The sequence below is a fragment of the Lactuca serriola genome, chromosome 4 (assembly GCF_051521515.1).
Source record: "Lactuca serriola cultivar US96UC23 chromosome 4, Lser_US96UC23_V15, whole genome shotgun sequence".
Taxonomy (NCBI): domain Eukaryota; kingdom Viridiplantae; phylum Streptophyta; class Magnoliopsida; order Asterales; family Asteraceae; genus Lactuca; species Lactuca serriola.
The window spans coordinates 321,597,762-321,617,036 of NC_136411.1; the positions used below are offsets into that span (position 1 = coordinate 321,597,762).

Sequence of the window (19,275 nt, forward strand, 5' to 3'; positions counted from 1 at the left end):
TAGAGCGATATTTAGCCTTAGTGATCTAAATGAAAGTTGTAGAATATGTTAAACCGAGAGTGTGCATAAAAAGAACGTCTAAATCTGACTTCGTATGAGGAAGTTATGCTTTTTCGAAGTTTCGACCTAGCGGTATGCAACCCAAAGTTCAAATATGAGATCGAGTGATTTCTAGCCGAAACAATCTAAACGAGAATCGAAGACCTTGTCGATAGTTGTCCAATAGTAAAAAGACAGACGAAAACAGACATCAGATGAAGAAGTTATGAATTTCTAACGGAGTTTTCCTGTCCCGGCCTACTAAAAATAATATAATAAAAGTTAAATCAAAATTAGCCAATGGAGTCTAAACGAGAGTTATAGAGCATAACCTCACCTACGCGTGCATATAAAGAACGTTGAAAATGGAGCTCGTATGCGAAAGATATGAATTTCTGAAGTTCGGGGCTCGAACTTCCACCTGTGTCAGAGCACACGACGTGAGCACAGTGTTCACGATGTGAGCAGGTGATGGACGTCTTCCAGGGCAAGTGGCCTGATGACGAACACCATGACATCGAGCTCACGACGTGAGCAGTTGTGGCTCACGACGTGAGCATAGATTTTCAGCCCTATAAATAAAAGTTAAAGGGCAGCCGACCATGGTTACTAATTCCCCACTCTCTCACTCCCGATACTCTCTTTAGCCATCTTGAAGTACCCCCGAAGACCAGTATCATCCTGAGACCCAAAGCAAGTCTTGAAGGTCCAAAGATCCCGAGAAGAAAAGAGTTTCCGAGCCGAAGCTCTGCCCGCGAGAAGCCCGGTGGGTGAAGAGATCACAGTTTCACCGAAGAATACTACATTTAGAGCCATAGTGCTATCCGATAATCATCTTATAAAGTGAGTGAATAGTCCCTTTCATATACATGATTGTTAATACAAGTATTGTTGTATGTATTAAGTATATGTTGTGAGTGAGGGTATCTTCCCTTTTCTTATAACACATAAATATGAAGTATCTCATATAGAATATGTGCTATGTATATATATATATATATATATATATATATATATATATATACACACACACACATATATATATATATATATATATGATTTGTTTATATGGAATGAGTATTGAATGTATATCTTATCAAGTTTATAAGTTGAATCTGAAAGAATATGCATGTTGCTATCTAAAAAAATGTTGGGTAGAGCTGGGTAGATAGTTGACGTGTGATAAACAGATGAGAGGCCTCGATTTTGTTGTTGATTCAGTCATCTAGCAGAGTTTAGATGACGACCACAGACTTTTCTAGACAGTCTAGTGGAACGCTGGCAGGCTCGCCACCTATAGGTGTTAATGAACTTGGGTGTTCATTTTCTGTACTCCATCCCCCACATGGTTTCCTTGTTTGACATATATTGCCGAGGAACCCCCAAAGCATGTGTTGTCGCCCCAATGAAAATCCTTAGACTAGGTCCCTTGTGACAGTTGTTTTAGGGACGTAAAGTGAGGATAACGGGAATGGGTAATTGGGTTATTGTTGGTTGATGAAATTAATATAAATATTTATTGTGGGTTGAAAACCCTATGTGCTCAGCAGGCTCCCAAGCCTGACCCACTCAGTTTTCTTTGTATTACAGGAAGTGGCGTGAGAGCATAAGTTGGATGACTTGTCAAGATATTTTGATTATAGGCATGTAGTGTATATAACTGTTGTAAGGCTTATAATGTGCCGTTTATGCTTTTATATGTATCGGAGCATGACATCCCGAGTTTTGTTATATAATGACAATACATTTCTTTAAGAAATGCTTTGGTAAATCTTATTTTATCATATTTCGTTTTGGGAACAAATTCCGAAACTCTTTTAATCAAAGGATTACTATGAAATTATTTTAAAAGTATAAATTAAACTAGTCTTTTCTGGCCGTGAATTTGGGGATGTCACATATCATAACATACCATATTGTATGAAACACATTTTAGCAAATAGAGTGGAAGAAGAGATGAACCAAACATTGATATAGCGTGTAACGTGCATGCATTTATGTGTTGATTTATTAAAGCAGTTGTTGTTAGAAGCAGTGAACACTATTTGTATCTAGTGAATAGATATCTATCATGTAACGTCCCAAATTTTAAAACCAAAATTTCTTTTTCAAACATAAATGAAATGTCCAAAAACCTTTTCTCATAAAACAAGAGTATCAATAATGAAATCCTATGCGATCCGTATACAAACAAGTCTTTTGTCTCTCGTGCCGATCCATGTAGCGACAATTAGCTCTAGTGTCAATCTAGTCACCGATAATAGGTTTCTAGGCTCACAACTCTCGTACTGTTCTACCATAAACCGTAAGTAATTTAGGCTCACAACTCTCGTACTATTATCAACCCCTCAACATAACATATCAACATATCGTGCAATCAAACAATTAGGTAATCAACATGAATAAGTCTATACTAGCCTACATTTCTAATCAACATACTAAAACCACTACATCCTAACATATAAATGATATATACTGTAACACATAGTATAGTGGGATAACTTACATGAACTGAAAGCTAGAGAAACACAACTAAATTCATGTACTCATAAGAATCTATCTCACGAACCACATAAACAACAAAGGTTAAATCTCCTCTATAGCTTAAACTCAAAAAGTTTGACCTAAAGTCAAACCAGAAAAAATCGATGTTTAACTGGTCAAAGTCAATGGGTAACGGTCAACTAGTCAAAGTCAATGATCAACAGTCAATGCACTGCGACACAGCTTCTAGTTGTGTCACAGCCATTAAACGACAAAACAATCCCGACATCAGACCCATATTCATGACGTCATCCTTCCTTGGTCGTGTCGCGGTCTTCTAAGCATATTACTTCTTTTATTAAGCACTTAATCCCTTCATATTAAGGCTTTAACTTTCCATATCACATCAAAATAATAACTTAATGGATAAAGTTTCCAACTTTATCCATTTACATGCCTCAAACACACTATTTTCTATCTTACGTCTAAAATACGACCTAAATACTACAATATTCATTTATGGCTCAAAAGGCTTGATGTCAATCACTTCTTTCCACCATATGGTTCCAAAGAACCATCAACTGCAACCTTTGGACCAAAACTCCATCCAAATATCATTAAGGGAACCAAAACATGCTCATAATCCAAAATCTACTAAGCAAAACACATAAATGCAGGAACTTGATGACTTACAAAAGTCCAAAAGGAGGTTAAATGGTTGAATCTATTATGGATCTAGCTTTTTGAGTACAAAATCCACTCGGTTCTTCACCAAAGGTTACCAAAACACCACCAATGAACAAGGAGGAAAAAGAGAGGCTAGGGTTTTGAAAATGGAATGTTTCTGGAGGTGGAGATTGATCAATGAGGTGGAGATTGGAAGACGAATTTATAGATGCATTTCTACGAGGCTGATGAGCTACCTCAACATGGAGGAGATCTAGGAGTGGGTATGTATGTTTTTAAAATGATTAATTATCGATCATTCCTTGGTATTGAGGGTAATGCGAAACGTCACTATAAGATATCATAACGAATGATAAACCATACAATCTAAGCGGCCTATGCCAACCGCCCTAATGTCCAAGTGAGAGGTCAATCGCAGAACAGTAACAATATTTTGGGTGTATCAATATTTGAATATGATATTTACTATGTGAAATTTCACTCTTCAACTATTAGGTTCCTATCGAAAAGCAAGAAAAAACAACAAGACATATCGATATTTACAGTGTGAAATTTCACTCTTCAACTATTAAGTTCCTATTGAAAAGCAAGAAAAAACAACAAGACATATCGTATGTGTATGTATCAAATTATTTGTGGATATCGTCATATGCAAAAATCGACATTTGTAACACTTACGAAACTAGGAAAAAGAAAAAGATATATTGCTTTTGAATCATTAATTTTAAAGTTTAATTTTAAAATGGGTTCAATACATGATATTAAGCTAAATTGAATATATTAGCTAATTTTATTTTCATGTTTTTAAATTTTTTAATAGATGTACGACTTTTTGACCATATCAATCATTGTTAAATTTGAATTTATTTTTCTAAGATATGAAATTATAGGAGCTAGGGATGTGATCACTTTAGAAACAGGATATAGTCGTTTTGGAACCAAAAAATAGAAATTTAAGGAAACAAGAACCAAACGGATTTATATATTCAATTTCTATAAGGTTTCGCATCCAGTTTAGTTTGTTTCTATTTTAAAAATCCTTTATGTTGGATGAGATTTGTTTCAGAATCAGAACGGATTGATCCCGAACCGAAAAATCCGAAAGAACAAAATGGAAATTCAAACAACCTAAAACCAAACTGATTTAAATATTCGATTCTTATACGTTTCCGGTTACAATTCGGTTATGTCAGACATTTTGCTCATCGTTATTTGGACTAGTCAAAATATGAAACATGAAGTATTATCTAGGTCGTGTTCGGCAAAACTAGCGGATAACTGGTAGCTGGCAGCGTTTTGTTAAACGCTACATTAGATAACTTTTAGATTTGAAGCGTTTTACTTAAACTAAATGCTAAAAAATATAGTGTCAAACAAGATTTTTTTTGTTCAAAACGAAGCTAGAAGCTCACAAACGCTTTATTCCAATTATTTGGGGTACAATTAATGAACTTCAAAATTTTGCAAATTTTGAATTAGAAAAAATATTTTGAAACTCATATCACTTTGGAAATCAAACAAACTTTGAGGGGGTGTTTGGGATTGCTTAAAGAATTACTTTTTGACTTTTGGCTTTTACAAAAACTCAAAAAATTTAAAAGATGTGTGGCATTTGCAAAAGAAATTTACGTTCATGCAGCCCACATATAGCCGTAAATGGATAAATAACCCTTAAAATGATAACCTTAGCTCCAAATTCATAAAGGACTGCATAAAGCTGGGGAATAGGGACCCTCTGGACCTCTCAAGGTCCATATCTGAAGATATAGACACAAGAAGGCATCACATACTCTAGATCTCTTACCAAAAGAAGAGAAGAAACCCTATATTCATGAAATATATCACCCAAACGAAGATGGACATGAATCCTTACCTCTCACAGCAGCTCTGAATGAAATGATGGAGGTTTTGAGTCCCACAGGACATCCTAGCTCGAAATCCATCCTTCCCTTTGCTAAGACACACCTAAAGATGATAAATTAGCCCTCCTCTTGCACCACATGCTTTCGCTCTACTCTCTAGGGTTTCTCAGGGTGTAATGGCCACAAACGAAGGCCATAAGGACCTTTAAATAGGTCCCAAACCCGAGAAATTAGGGTTTCTCTGCCTAGAACCTACTCGGTGAGTCCCTCCTCTGACTCGTCAAGTCCACTCATTAAATCCGCGTGAGAAGCCCCCGACTCGACTCGGCGAGTTGGATCCTCAACTCGTCAAGTCTCTCCTTTAATCACAAGATTAACCTACACCATAATAACCCTAAGAATCCAGATGTTACAATCTCCCCCACTTGAATTAGATTTCGCCCTCGAAATCATTCCTCCATACACAACTCTGGACACTGCTCACGCATCTCTCGCTCCGGCTCCCAAGTCGGCTTGGACCCCTTTCGATGTTGCCACTGGACCTGCACCAGGGGCACCACTTGTTCCTCAGAACCTTGATCTTCCGATCTATAATCGCGACCGATCTCTCAACATAGTCCAGGATCGCATCCACCTGAATATCCTCTAATGGTACCACTGCCGACTTGTCGGCTATACACTTCCTCGGCTGCGATACGTGCATGATGTCATGAATCTGGCCCAACTTTGTAGGTAGCTCCAACCGGAAGGCTACCCTGCCTACCCTCGCAATCACTCGGAATGGGCCAATATATCGGGGTCTCAGCTTGCACCTCTTCCTAAACCGGATCACTCATTTCCAAGGAGATACCTTTAGGAGTACGAAGTCACCGACCTGGAACTCAAGCTCTGACCGTCGTCTATCCGCATAACTCTTCTGACGGCTCTGGGCCGTAAGCAACCTCTGTCTGACCTGTTGAATTAGCTCGGTCGTCTGAAGCACCATCTTCGTACTACCCATCACATGTTGCCTTACCTATCCCCAACAAATGGGAGTCCGACACCTCCTCCCATACAACAGCTCAAAGGGTGGCATACCAATGCTCGAATGATGGCCGTTGTTATAGGAAAACTCAGCCAAGGGTAAGTATGTGTCCCAACTCCTTCCGAAATCCAATACACATGCCCGAAGCATGTCCTTGAGCGTCTGAATCGTCCGCTCGCTCTGCCCGTCATTCTGTGGGTGGTAGGCGGTATTAAAATGCAACCTCGTGCCCAACTCCTCATGGAATTTCTTCCAGAATCTGGAAGTGAAACGTTCATCTCGATCTGAGACAATCGATATCAGTACTCCGTGCCGCAATACCACCTCCCTCACGTACAACTCTGCCAGGCTCTCCGCAGAAGAGCTCCCACTGACTTCCTCTTCGCATCAACTATCTCGGCCCTATGACACATAAGTCACAAAATTCTCAAATGAAAACTACAATCCAACCAAAAATTGACTTAGCCCTGACAGAGACGGAGACCCCAGTCTCACCCCTGGTTCAACCCCAGGCTCCAAAAACTCAATACTAGGGCTACTCAAGCCTAAAAATCTTTTGCATCATACACTGATCGGAGAACACTCCATCATCACACTCTCTTGACGTCTAGTGAGTACTATGGCTCCCCGCAACATCACAACAGCCTCTGACTAGTGAGTACTACGGCTCCCCGTAGCACCACGACACCAACTGACTAGTGAGTACTACGGCTCCCCGTAGTACCACGACTCCCTCTCTCTGACTTGTGAGTACTACGGCTCCCCGTAGCATCACAACACCCTCTGACTAGTGAATACTACGACTCCCCGTAACTTCACCTCATACTCTCATTCTCATTACAACGCCACACTACGTCCACTAACTCATGCTCTGTAGACTATCATAGATAGCTACACACACTTGTCCCACATATGCATCACAGACTCTGGCGGCAACCGCTATAACAAAATACTTACCTTTGCGGAGATCCACTTTCTTAAATAATCCCTCTTAATGTCAATATTCGAAGGGCTCCCACTCGAACCGTAGATACATGATACACCACTAGTCGTCTCAAACTCAAGATTCTAAATAACTCCAAAATCGGGACATTATACCCGGGTACCACGGAACACCATTACAGAACATCACGATGTCCTGCCTTAACCACTGATCTCCTACTCCCAGCACCATACAGATACAACAATACATTTCCTCTGAACCCCATAAATAATTCTTCATTTTATCCAATGCGTAACTTCAGTGTATCCAAACACTCAATTGGAATACAAAGAAATCGCTAACGCTTCAGAACACGTTGATGATCCTCCGAAACCCTTTCCCCTACTGCTCAAAGTCCAAGCAAGAATACACATACCGGCCTGGGAGTTGGCTGCTCGATAATCTTCTATCCACCCCAAAAAGGGGCATATACAGTCCATACTTCGACCCAAAAGTTCTCAACTGCCCATACCATAATTACGAGTCTTCCACTTGAAACGGCCCTGACCACCACCAGATTCCGGACCATTGGCCACCTGCCGTGGAGACACCCATCCTTTCTCAGACACATACCACATGCATTATCTCGCTCTGCACCTTTCCTTGATCACCAATGACCTTGGTCTCATGAATTTGAGCCGCATGTTTCTGTATCCAACCCCTAACCGCTCTTGCATAAATCTATGGTTCCCTCAATAAAATACCTTATTCTCCCCCACTTAGGTTTCGAACCATCACCAATTGACATATCAACACTCTACCCCACAGACGGTTTCCTCTAGAAACATCGCACCTACGCTTGGAAGGTGCTACACAATGCCCAATGATCTCCCCACGTAGAGATCGAGAAACCTCAAATACCCTAAATCTCTGAAGAAATCTTCAGGAACTTCTCATCACGACTGCCTCTAGCCATTCGAAGTCTTATACCATCCCAATACTGAACATCCCAACTGTCCAGTACTATCACTGACTCTTAGACTGAAACAATAAATCATCATACTCCTCATCCTCGACTTGTCAACCCCCGTTCCAACACGTAAATCATCACGAGAATAGGGACTCCACTACCATACTCAATACTCGTCATAGACAGAAGAGCCACAACTCTGATAAACTCGACTGGTTTACCCGCTGATACCGCTACCACATGCCCTACTATACTCAATTAGGGTGTAATGTGGTCCTTGACCATCTCAGTTCCCACTGATTACCTGCTCATGGTAGATCATTTCCTCACGGCAGACATGATGCCTGATACTCTGGTGGAAAAATCGTCATCAATGTCAACCCGTAGGGTTTACTCCTAAACCCAAAACTGAAATCTCACACATATCCTACTTCCCACAGGAAACATAAATAGCACCCATCAGGTCACATAAGGTGACATCTCCTCCATCGGCTAATTGCTCACTCAGACCGCAATCCCCCATAAATACCTTCTGTACTAATCCTTGAGTCTTCCGACTACATCTGACATCTTACCAAAATACTCTAAAATGCTCTCGAACTCCCTCTCAAGGGATGCCTCTTCGGACTCAATCATCGCCCTCAGGCCTAAAACCCCATCGCGTCCAAATTCCACCAATCAATCCTGACCGGACAACCGGAGAATCACAAGCATCATTTGCTAAGAACCATGGTACTCATCCCATGACATCTCTTCTCAATCTGCTACAATATATGGTACTCGAACCATAACATCACTCCTCAATCTGCTCTGATGCATGGTACTCGAACCATAACATCACTCCTCAATCTACTCCGATGTATGGTACACGAACCATAACATCACTCCTGAATCTGCTCCAATGTATGGTACTCGAACCATAACATCACTTCCTCAATCTGCTCTGATGCATGGTACACGAACCATAACATCACTCCTCAATCTGCTCCGATGTATGGTACTCGAACCATAACATCACTCCTCAATCTGCTCCGATGTATGGTACTCGAACCATAACATCACTCCTCAATCTGCTCCGATGTATGGTACTCGAACCATAACATCACTCCTTAATATGCTACTTAGAACCTTCAGAATACTCCCTGTATCGAGTATGGGTCCTCTGCTTTCGGTAGTAAGGGCCCATACTACCTGCCACATCTACCCATACTTTCCACACGGACCATCCCAGAGCTCCTAAGTAGCTGCTCAACCTTCTTATTCCCCAATTCCGTCACACGTGCTCACTCCTCAGCGAAATGCTCTACTCTGCTAGCATACTCATCTGGCTAAGGTTACCCCCTAGGCCCTTCCTTGGTCTTCCCACTTCTCCGTCATTAGTCGTTGAAGAGCTCCTAATGATGCCATCCATCTACCTCCTGAATATCGTGATATTCACTTGGTAGCTGACTCCCATCATCGAGAGTTCCACAAAGCACGAAGCAAGCAGCATTCGGGCATCGAAGAATACATAGAACTCACTCTGGGTGATAACTCCGCTTGCTCTGATCATTCTCAAAAGTACCACCAAACTCTGCAACTCTACCCCTCGCGGGTTCTAACTATTCTTTCGATAAGCACCACAATACTCATCTAGTCATCTCTCCTAGATTACTCCTCTACTCAAATCCCCTAAAAGGATTCCAACTGAATACTCTCACTCATCACATTCTCAAAAGCACATCACATATAACAACAACTCCTAATCTAAGGCATCACAAATCAGGCCACTCTAGTCCTAAGATATGAAATACCTAGCCTGTCTCTAGCATGCATAATATCTCATAAAATGTATCATAAATATCTCATAATACAAAAGTAAGGGTATTTTGGGAAATCACCATTCAGGCTCTGGCTGATTGTACACACTGCTCTTTCTTCCTTTCTCTTTGAACTCTTATTCACTTTTAGAAAATCATTTCTTTGAAAACTCTTCTTACTTCCTCAGTTTGAGTCCAGATTACCCGAAGGTGCATCCGAATCCCTCAAACCAAGGCTCTGATACCAACTTGTAACACTGAAATTTTTAAAACAAATTTTTCGTTTAAAATCGTTTATCTCTTTAACACTTTTCATAAAAATCTCCCTTTTGTTTAAATTACAATACATGACTCTTTTGTTCAATCAATTAATAGACCAGGATCCTCAAAACCAATGCTTCTTCTGGTGTGTACAATCGAGCCGGTGCCGTCCCGTGATCCTGAGAAAACCTGAAACATATAACAAAAAACACTGTAAGCACGAAGCTTGGTGAGTCCCCCAAAATACCACTCTAACACATATTAGCCACTCAAGGCTATAACTCTGTTGACCCTCTGTTCAGTGTGTCTCAGTAGGACCCTCCAGTCCCAACTCTCTATGGACCCTCTGGCCCTAAGTCTATGGACCCAAAGGTCCTAACTCTGATAACTCTGAATCATGCATATCACATATCACAATAAATCTCATAAAATAAATAACATACAAATATGCTGGCACATAACTCTAAACCTAACTCTGTGGACCCTCTGGTCCTAGCTCTGTGGACCTTCTGGTCCTAACTCTGATATACACACAGCATAAATCACATAGAAATAATGCAGTGCCACACATCGCATAGATAGCATACAATAACTCTATCACATAACTCTGTTACCACTCTAGGTAAAGTATAGTGAGAAGACTCACCTAGCAAGCAGAAAGCAGATATCCTCACACTTGAATCTCGAACTCGCCACCGCCTAACACATAAGGCCAATATCTCTAATTAACACTCGAAGTCTCCACTCTAATTAAACCGGCGATTACTCTTTCCCTCTCTAATCAGATAGTGGGTAAAAGACCATTTTACCCCTCCATGGCCTCTATTACCTATGTTGACCAAACCCCAAAGTCAACAAAAGTCAACGGTCAACTCTGACCAGACCCGACGAGTACACAAGGGTGACTCGGCGAGTCCATGCGTGTCTTCTGACTCTTCCAAGGCCTCACTCGACTCGTTGAGTGAACCTTTCCACTGGATTCCAATCGCGGGGCAACCCGACTCGACTCGTCAAGTCCAATTATGAACTCGGTGTGTTGCTTTCATGATCATACTCAAACGACCTTCTGAGGTCAGATCTGTTCCTCTAATCCATAGATCCGACCTTCCCAACCTCAATAAACATGTAAAGGTTCAAACTTTACGTTCATGCGGCCCACATATAGCCGTAAATGGATAAATAACCCTTAAAATGATAACCTTAGCTCCAAATTCATAAAGGACTACATAAAGCTGGGGAATAGGGACTCTCTGGACCTCTCAAGGTCCACATCTGAAGATATAGACACAAGAGGGCATCACATACTCTAGATCAGTTATCAAAAGAAGAGAAGAAACCCTAGATTCGTGAAATCTATCACCCAAACGAAGATGGACATGAATCCTTACCTCTCACAGCAGCTCTGAATGAAATGATAGAAGATTTGAGTCCTACAGGACATCCTAGCTCGAAATCTATCTTTCCCTTTGCTAAGACACACCAAAAGATGATGAATTGGCCTTCCTCTTGCACCACATGCTTTCTCTCTGCTCTCTAGGGTTTCTCAGGGTGTAATGGCTGCAAATGAAGGCCATAAGGACCTTTAAATAGGTCCCAAACCCGAGAAATTAGGTTTGCTCTGCCCAACACCTACTCGACAAGTCCCTCCTCTGAGTCGTCGAATCCACTCATTAAATCCGCGTGAGAAGCCCGACTCGACTCGGCGAGTTGGATCCTCAACTCGTCGAGTCTCTCCGTTAATCACAAGATTAACCTACACCATAATAACCCTAAGAATCCGGATGTTACACTTTCTCTATCTCTCGGGTTGTTTTTGATAAACACTCAATAATTTAAGAATATCTTCTCAAAATCATATTCTCAAGAACATCTTCTGGGTTCAATCTTCAAAACACATACCCTATAACCATCGATTTTGACCACCGTTTGTCACCACCACCATCTATGACCTCCATCTCCAACTTGATTTTTCTAACACTCAAGAACATCCCTCTCCATCGCCAGATCTTAAGCATCTCTCCTTCACCGACATCGTCACCTAACCAAAGAACATTCACAGTCGTTGATCGAAAAACCCAAAACCTTTGCTGCCGATCTGAAAAACCTCACCTTCACCGTCGATCTTAAAAACCTCAAGAAACAGTTTAATTTCTCATTCCCATATTCTTCAACTCAAACTCTCACCACCAAAATTAGACCTCCGATTGTTAGTCACCATCACACACCTGCAACATACATCAGATGAGGAAGAGTTTTTGGTGAGTTGAGAAAAAACGCGCTCATACGCCATGTCTCCATCTTCGACCTCCAATTGTTAGTCATTATCGCACACCAGAGATTGAAGTAACATGTTCTTGATTTTCGGTACTAATTTAGAGTTTTTGAAGCAAACTCCTTGAGGGTGTGTTCTAAATTTCTGAAAGTTTTGAAATTTTTTTGGGTTTAAATAAAGCAAACCTGTTACTGAGTTCTGGGTTTAATATATATATATATATATATATATATATATATATATATATATATATATATATATATATATTCTTTTTTTGATTTCTAAAGTTTGATTTGTGGGTTTAATTTACATTTTGATTTTCTACATCCTGTTTATCATTGTGTGTATGTGTGTGAAATTAGGTTCTTATGGTCTTAAGATTTCATTTTAGTTGTTTATTTTCGACATATGGTTCATGTGATTCTACATTGATTTTTGCATTCTTGGCTTTATTGGTTTCTAATTTTGTGTATTTGAGAGAGAGAGAGAGAGAGAGAGAGAGAGAGAGAGAGAGAGAGAGAGAGAGAGAGAGAGAGAGAGAGAGAGAGAGAGAGAGAGAGAGAGAGAGAGAGAGAGAGAGAGAGAGAGAGAGAGAGAGAGAGAGAGAGAGAGAGAGAGAGAGAGAGAGAGAGAGAGAGAGAGAGAGAGAGAGAGAGAGAGAGAGAGAGAGAGAGAGAGAGAGAGAGAGAGAGAGAGAGAGAGAGAGAGAGAGAGAGAGAGAGAGAGAGAGAGAGAGAGAGAGAGAGAGAGAGAGAGAGAGAGAGAGAGAGAGAGAGAGAGCTTCTCATTTCAGTTTATTGCAACCAAATTATGTCAAATGAACACTGAAGTCAAAAAAGTTAGAGGTTTAGATTAAACGTCATTTTAATTAATCCATGGACAAAATCTGCAACCAAAGTAGGCCACCATAAAACCAAAAAAATCAAAATTTAAACTAAACCCGAAAAAAAAAATACATTTTTATAGTTTTGTCTAAATATTATGTCATGAAATAAAATACTTTATTAAAAGGTTTTTAAGCAATTATATATCTTTTCTTAATAAAGGGTGGAGTCAATTCATTCATCATTCCTTGGTAATATAAAAGACCATTCGTTGCCGTTATATATGTATAGGAGATTCAATTTCCAAATATGATTAGGACATTTTTATGAAAGAACCACATCATCTTTCAAGCCAAAATACTAGAAACAATGAATCTAAAAAGTAAACTATAAAAGATAATATGAAATTAAGATTACTTGCTAATACTTATCCCTTCATTACATTTCATAAAACACACTAAAAGAACTCCATTGATGAACACTCAAATTTCTCCAACAAATGGAACTCAGTCTTATTTTAACTTAAACCATGATGATGATTAGTTCCACTAATCATATGTTGATGTTGAATTAATCCGCCATTAATCTGTTCAACAAGCTTACTCAACTTCATTTGCTTATTACTCCATGATTCCATTAACTTCACTTCTTTCCCTTCTGCATCCCTCTGCAACGCATTCAACTGTTCTCTGTACTCACTCTCCATCCGCCCTAACGCCGCCGTCTCCTCCTCCCTCAGACACCGTATCTTCGCTTCTATCTCCTCCATCTTCTCTCTTCTCTTCCGGCTTTTCTCCGCTTCTAGCTGCTGTTCCAGCCGGCTCAGCCGCCATGTCGCCTCCTTCTTGTGTTGAACCCAGTTTTGCTTTGCTTCCTCCACCTCTTTACAGCACTGAACCAATGTACCCACTTGTTGAACCGGGAAAAACCGGGTGTTGAGTGGATGGTCGGAGTGAACCGGGTCGAGAACAACCGGTTCGGAGGGGGAGAGGGTGAGGCTCACCGATGGAGATGGCGTTGTTGACTTTGAGGAAGAAGATGATGTTAAGCACGACGTCGTATTGTTGTTATTCATCCATGGTGGTAACATTGGCGCTGTAACATTCGGGTCGGGTGTCGGATTTGAACCGGAACCGAGTGAAAGAATCGGTGAGTTCAGATTTGGCATCACCACCGGAGCTGGTTTCAAGTACGGTTGCACGTACTTCTCTGCGAAAGTCTCCAGTATATGGTCGTACGTACCTTGAATAGCTTTTTCCGGCGAACCACAGCAACCGGAAACAACCGCAACAGACGGCGGCGGCGGCGGCGGATTCGAAGTCGACGATCCGGACTTCTTATTATTCTGAATCTGCTGTTTGATTTGTTTTTCCTTGAAAACCTCCCACCACTTTCCTAAACGCTTAGCTGTTCGGCCAGGGACTTCGGAGGCGATCTTTTTCCACTTGTTTCCGTACCTGGCCTGAAGTGAAATCACCAGTGTCTGTTCTTGTGGTGTAAGCGATCCTTTTTTGATTCCGGGTTTGAGATAATTCTTCCAACGCTCGAGACACGATTTGGGATCACGATCTAAGGGTTTGGACATGCGTTGAGAGATGAGATTCCATTCTCGAGGGCCGTACTGGTTAACGTAAGCACGGAGGAGAGCGTCTTCTTCAGGCTGCCATCGTTGACGCTCCTTCATCGCATCACCATAGCTCCGGTGAAGGGGGGAGGAGAAAGTAATGGTGAATTGAACTAGCAGATGCACATGGGGGAGAGAGAGAAAGAGGATGGAATGTGGTGGGAATGGGGATCGGAGATATAAAAGCTGAAGGAGGGGGTGGTGGTGGGGGGACGACAGTGACAATACATGGATCAGATGATAGGAGGGGACTTGTTGACATGCACGCGCTGGTTTAGTCATTTCATATTTTCACTATTCTTATTATATGATTAATATTTATGTATTATTTATTATCTTTTTTTATCATGCAAACATACACTTCAATCTTTTTACATATATATATTTTTTTACTTCTACTTTTTGCTAAAATAAATGAGTGTTACAGATAATTGAATTACGTTAAGTGTCCGATGAAAACTAGTTTTTAAGTGAATACGAGTATAATACAATATTTGTTTAGTATAAATAGTCTTTAATTTAAATAAAACAAACATCATTAATTGAAATAAAAGAAATACATAACAAGAAGACAAAACTGCAAAATCGATCCCTATGATATGTATTTTTTCGAGGACTTGGTTCAAATTACATTTTTGTGGACCGGTTACATGATTCATCAAAAGAAGAAGATGAAGCTCCTATGCTCATCATCTTCTTTATGAATCACCCATATTCATCTTTCTCTCTCCACAACCTGCACCTAAAAACAAAAACATATGAACATCATCTTCTTTGAAAGGGAAACATGATTGTATGAGAGATCGATATATATATATATATATATATATATATATATATATATATATATATATATATATATATATATATATATATATATATATATATATATATATATAAAGAGAGAGACAGAGAGAGAGAGAAATGGATCTAGGAAAAGGAAAGGGTTGTAAAGGAAGAATCGATTGACTCCTGCTTCTCCACAACCATCTTCGTTCTTTGATCAAATCAACTATCATCTTCACACCTCCACCGCCATGCAAATTCAGTCTCACCGTCACCATTACTATCATCAAGAACCACCACATGTTTATAGCCACCAACAAAAATCTACACCAGAATTACCCAACACACATAAGCTCGATTCAGAGAATAACAAGGGAGAGGGACACAATCGACATACACACACCCTTCATCAAAGGACGAAGATGGGGATTTGGTCCAAACCACAACATTACGATGTTTGATGATCTTCAATGTGGCAATATCCCAAATCAATAGTATACATATCAGAATAGGTTCTATTCAAATTCGAAGATAGTTATCGAAGTCTTGAAACACATTCCAAATTAAAATTTACAACTCATAACTAACTAAATTCTAGTGAAACATCAATTTAGTTTCACTAGATTCAAGATGGGAGAGTAATGGAATTGAATGGAATAGATCATACCTAATCTGAGAAGTTGATATTTTTTATGTGTGTTTTTTCAAGGATCTTCACAGCAAAAGTGTGTCTAGTTTGAATGTGTTTATCGAATTTAAATTTCCCAAAATTACCTTCATCAAGTGTTCTTCTGATATCGTGTTTCACCAATTGCATAATTAAATTGAGAGACAAGTGTATTATGTGCTTTGCTTTGCTCTCAATGAGAAAAATTGTTTTTGTAATGATAGAGAAAGAGAAACATAATTTGGGGTAATTAAATCCGCTTCATTTGGAGATGAGGGAGACAAAATAGATTAAAGCCTTTGGAGAGAGAGGGCGGGGGGCAGAGAGAGAGATAGAGAGAGAGAGAGAGACTTTTTTATTTTTAATTACTAAGGAGAGAGAGAGAGAGAGAGAGAGAGAGAGAGAGAGAGAATTTTTTTTTATTTTTAATTACTAAAATAGGTAAATAAATATTAAATTTTTAAAAAATGAAAGAAAAATGAAAAATACATACATCAAGGGTATTTCAATCATTTCAGTTTATTGAGGGACCAAAGCCACAACCAAGGTTGCTCAAAAGGACCACAATCCAAAAGTGTTGTACATTGAATCAAATCTTGGAGGACCTGAGATTATCCTTGAGGAAAGTATAGATTGGTGTGGAAGGTAGTATTGGGCTCATACTACTAGAAGCACATGATCTATACATGAATCTAGGAAAGTTTTGGGGATTCTAAGGGTTGGTCGGGGAAGATAGTATGGTTTGATACCATCATTCATGAAAGTGTTTCCGTTCCTATCGATCTTTTGATTATGATTGCTCAGGAGTGAGGTCGGGTTTGGTAATTGTTTTGGGGCCTAGTGGCGACACCGATTTGGATTGATTATTGCAGAGCTAGTGATCTTATTGGTTTTGAGGTCTCGAGGGTTTCACTCGAGGCCGTGCACTCGAGTCATGTGACTTAAGAATGGAGCAAACATTATCATTGGCTTGGGAATTGTAGTTGGGAGTAGAATGGTTTATTGATAATCTGGTATGCTATCTATGGTGGGGATTTTGCCCTTCTGATTTTCCGAGTTCGGGGAAGGAGCGAACAGGCTTGTGACCTTCAAGTTGGGATGTAAGCCTAGCATGGGGTCTGTTGGTCGCAGGGTTTGGTGACAGTAGGATGACGCAGGAGTGCTCACGTAGATTGATGTGTTATGTATGCTTTATGATGTGATTAAGGGTCTATGTTCATGGGTTATATTAGAACAGGTATAAGATCGTCGGTCGGGATTGCAAACAAGGAGGATGTATTTTGAATTGTAAGTTGATATTGGCTTAGGTTTTTCTGTGAAATCCCTAATGTTCAAGTGGTTATGATTAGAAAATTTTAGAGGTCTTCAGTTAAAATTTAGGATTATGTTAGGATTGGTTAGATCCCTATCAGGAAGGTCATCCTACGTGTGTTAAAAATTCTAGGGTCAAGAATGGTTATATCTGGTTGAGATGGTTTGAGTCATGGTTTGGTTTCAACACCAATAGGTGGTAGTTTGAACCCTAAATGGGAGAGATCTGGGTATTCCATTTAGAGGATCATCGATCTGTTCAGGTTAGTAGTATTGAAAGAATGTTTTTTTGGTATCTGCAGTGCGAGTATGTGGGTTCTAGGTTTTACGTTTGCTCAAGGAGGGGGTATATGGTAGGTGGTGATTGTGTATATGTGTTCAGGAGACCTATGGGATGTCACGCAACTTGGAGTGGGTAATCAAGGAGCTCGTCGCAACTATTGATTCCTTTTTGGGGTGCCAATGAATAGAGGAGGAGACGCTGGGATTGCTCATGTTAGGAATTAGTGACGGAAGAGAATTGTCAGCTGGTGGTATGAATTCCTAATTATGGTCTAGCTTGGGCAAAGATCAATCAGGGAACCAGTTTCAGAATTTGGTACGTTCAGCTTCGTGAGATTTTTGGTTCATTAGATTTAATGGCAATGGTCTCATCGTTTGTCATTTAGTAAAGGTTCTCCGAAGGTTTCAAGTTGTGAAAGTTGAAGCGTAATGGATGTGTTAACCTATCATCAAGTTAGTATGTTTCGTGTCCCTTTGGTCTCTGGGTGTGTTCACCCTCAGTGGTGATGCAGAAGTTGGTTCATAGCAGGCTCCAGTTTTGGTGGCATTCGGGGTCACTTTGGAGGTTTTCTTGAGCTAGTTTTGTATGGGTGGAATCTATTAAGACATAACCAAGTATGGGATCTTTTTTCGATCGTTCATGAGGTTGTCTTCTGATTATGATTGAGAGTTGTCATTTCGGGAGTGTTCTTCTAGATTTCAGGAGTTGGGCTATCATCGAGTTTGGCTAGTAATGGAACGCTAGTATTGGTAAGCGTAGATCATAGTTGCTTCATGTATATGAAGATAAGATGGGTCGGGAACCCATCAAGTTTTATGGGATGGAAGAGCTTTGACGAATCCAAGTGGGGGAGAATCTATCAAAAATTCCAGGAGTTAGATCGGGTTTGAAACTAGGGTAAGTTTCGCATCCCAGTCAGGAGGATAGATGAATCTATTGACCGTCAGGATTGAATTTGTGTAAGTTGGGAGTTCAAGAAACTCCCAATAGTTGGTCGGTGTATTCTTTAGAGCATGCTTTTGGATGGATCCAGGTTGAGGGTTGTGTTAGAGCCTCACTTCCTGTTCTTGTATGATAAAGGCTTTGGGATTCGAAGCATGACCCAAACACCTATTTGGATGTAGTTAGATGCAGGTTTCGACTCAGGATGAGTAGGGTTGTGATGGTTTAGGTGTGATAAGACCATGGGTGGTAACCATGGTTGGTTAGAAGTGTTGTGAGACTGCGATGGGATCATAACATTCACTAGTTGGACATAGACTATCGTTTGAGGTGGTCATGAGTATAAAGGAGGATCAGTTTGTGTCTTGGGCATGATGGGCAGGAGTGTCGGAGAGCATTTCTCTGTTTTAGGTCGACGACCATTAGGGTCCGAGGTGGAGTTGGGCCTTTGTAGCTCTAGATGGGTAGGATCCGTAGGCGAGTCCCATGTGTTTTTGGAAATGCAGGAGGGATCTGGT

At 40.3% G+C, this 19,275-nt stretch overlaps 1 protein-coding gene across 1 annotated transcript; it reads right to left on the reverse strand.

The window, feature by feature from the left end:
• Positions 1-13,527: 13,527 nt before the first annotated feature.
• Positions 13,528-14,937, reverse strand: AS1 (myb-like HTH transcriptional regulator family protein). Its single transcript, XM_079034922.1, has one exon. It carries the CDS (start codon positions 14,826-14,828, stop codon positions 13,662-13,664), a length of 1,167 nt encoding a protein of 388 aa, XP_078891048.1. The 5' UTR covers positions 14,829-14,937; the 3' UTR covers positions 13,528-13,661.
• Positions 14,938-19,275: the final 4,338 nt, after the last annotated feature.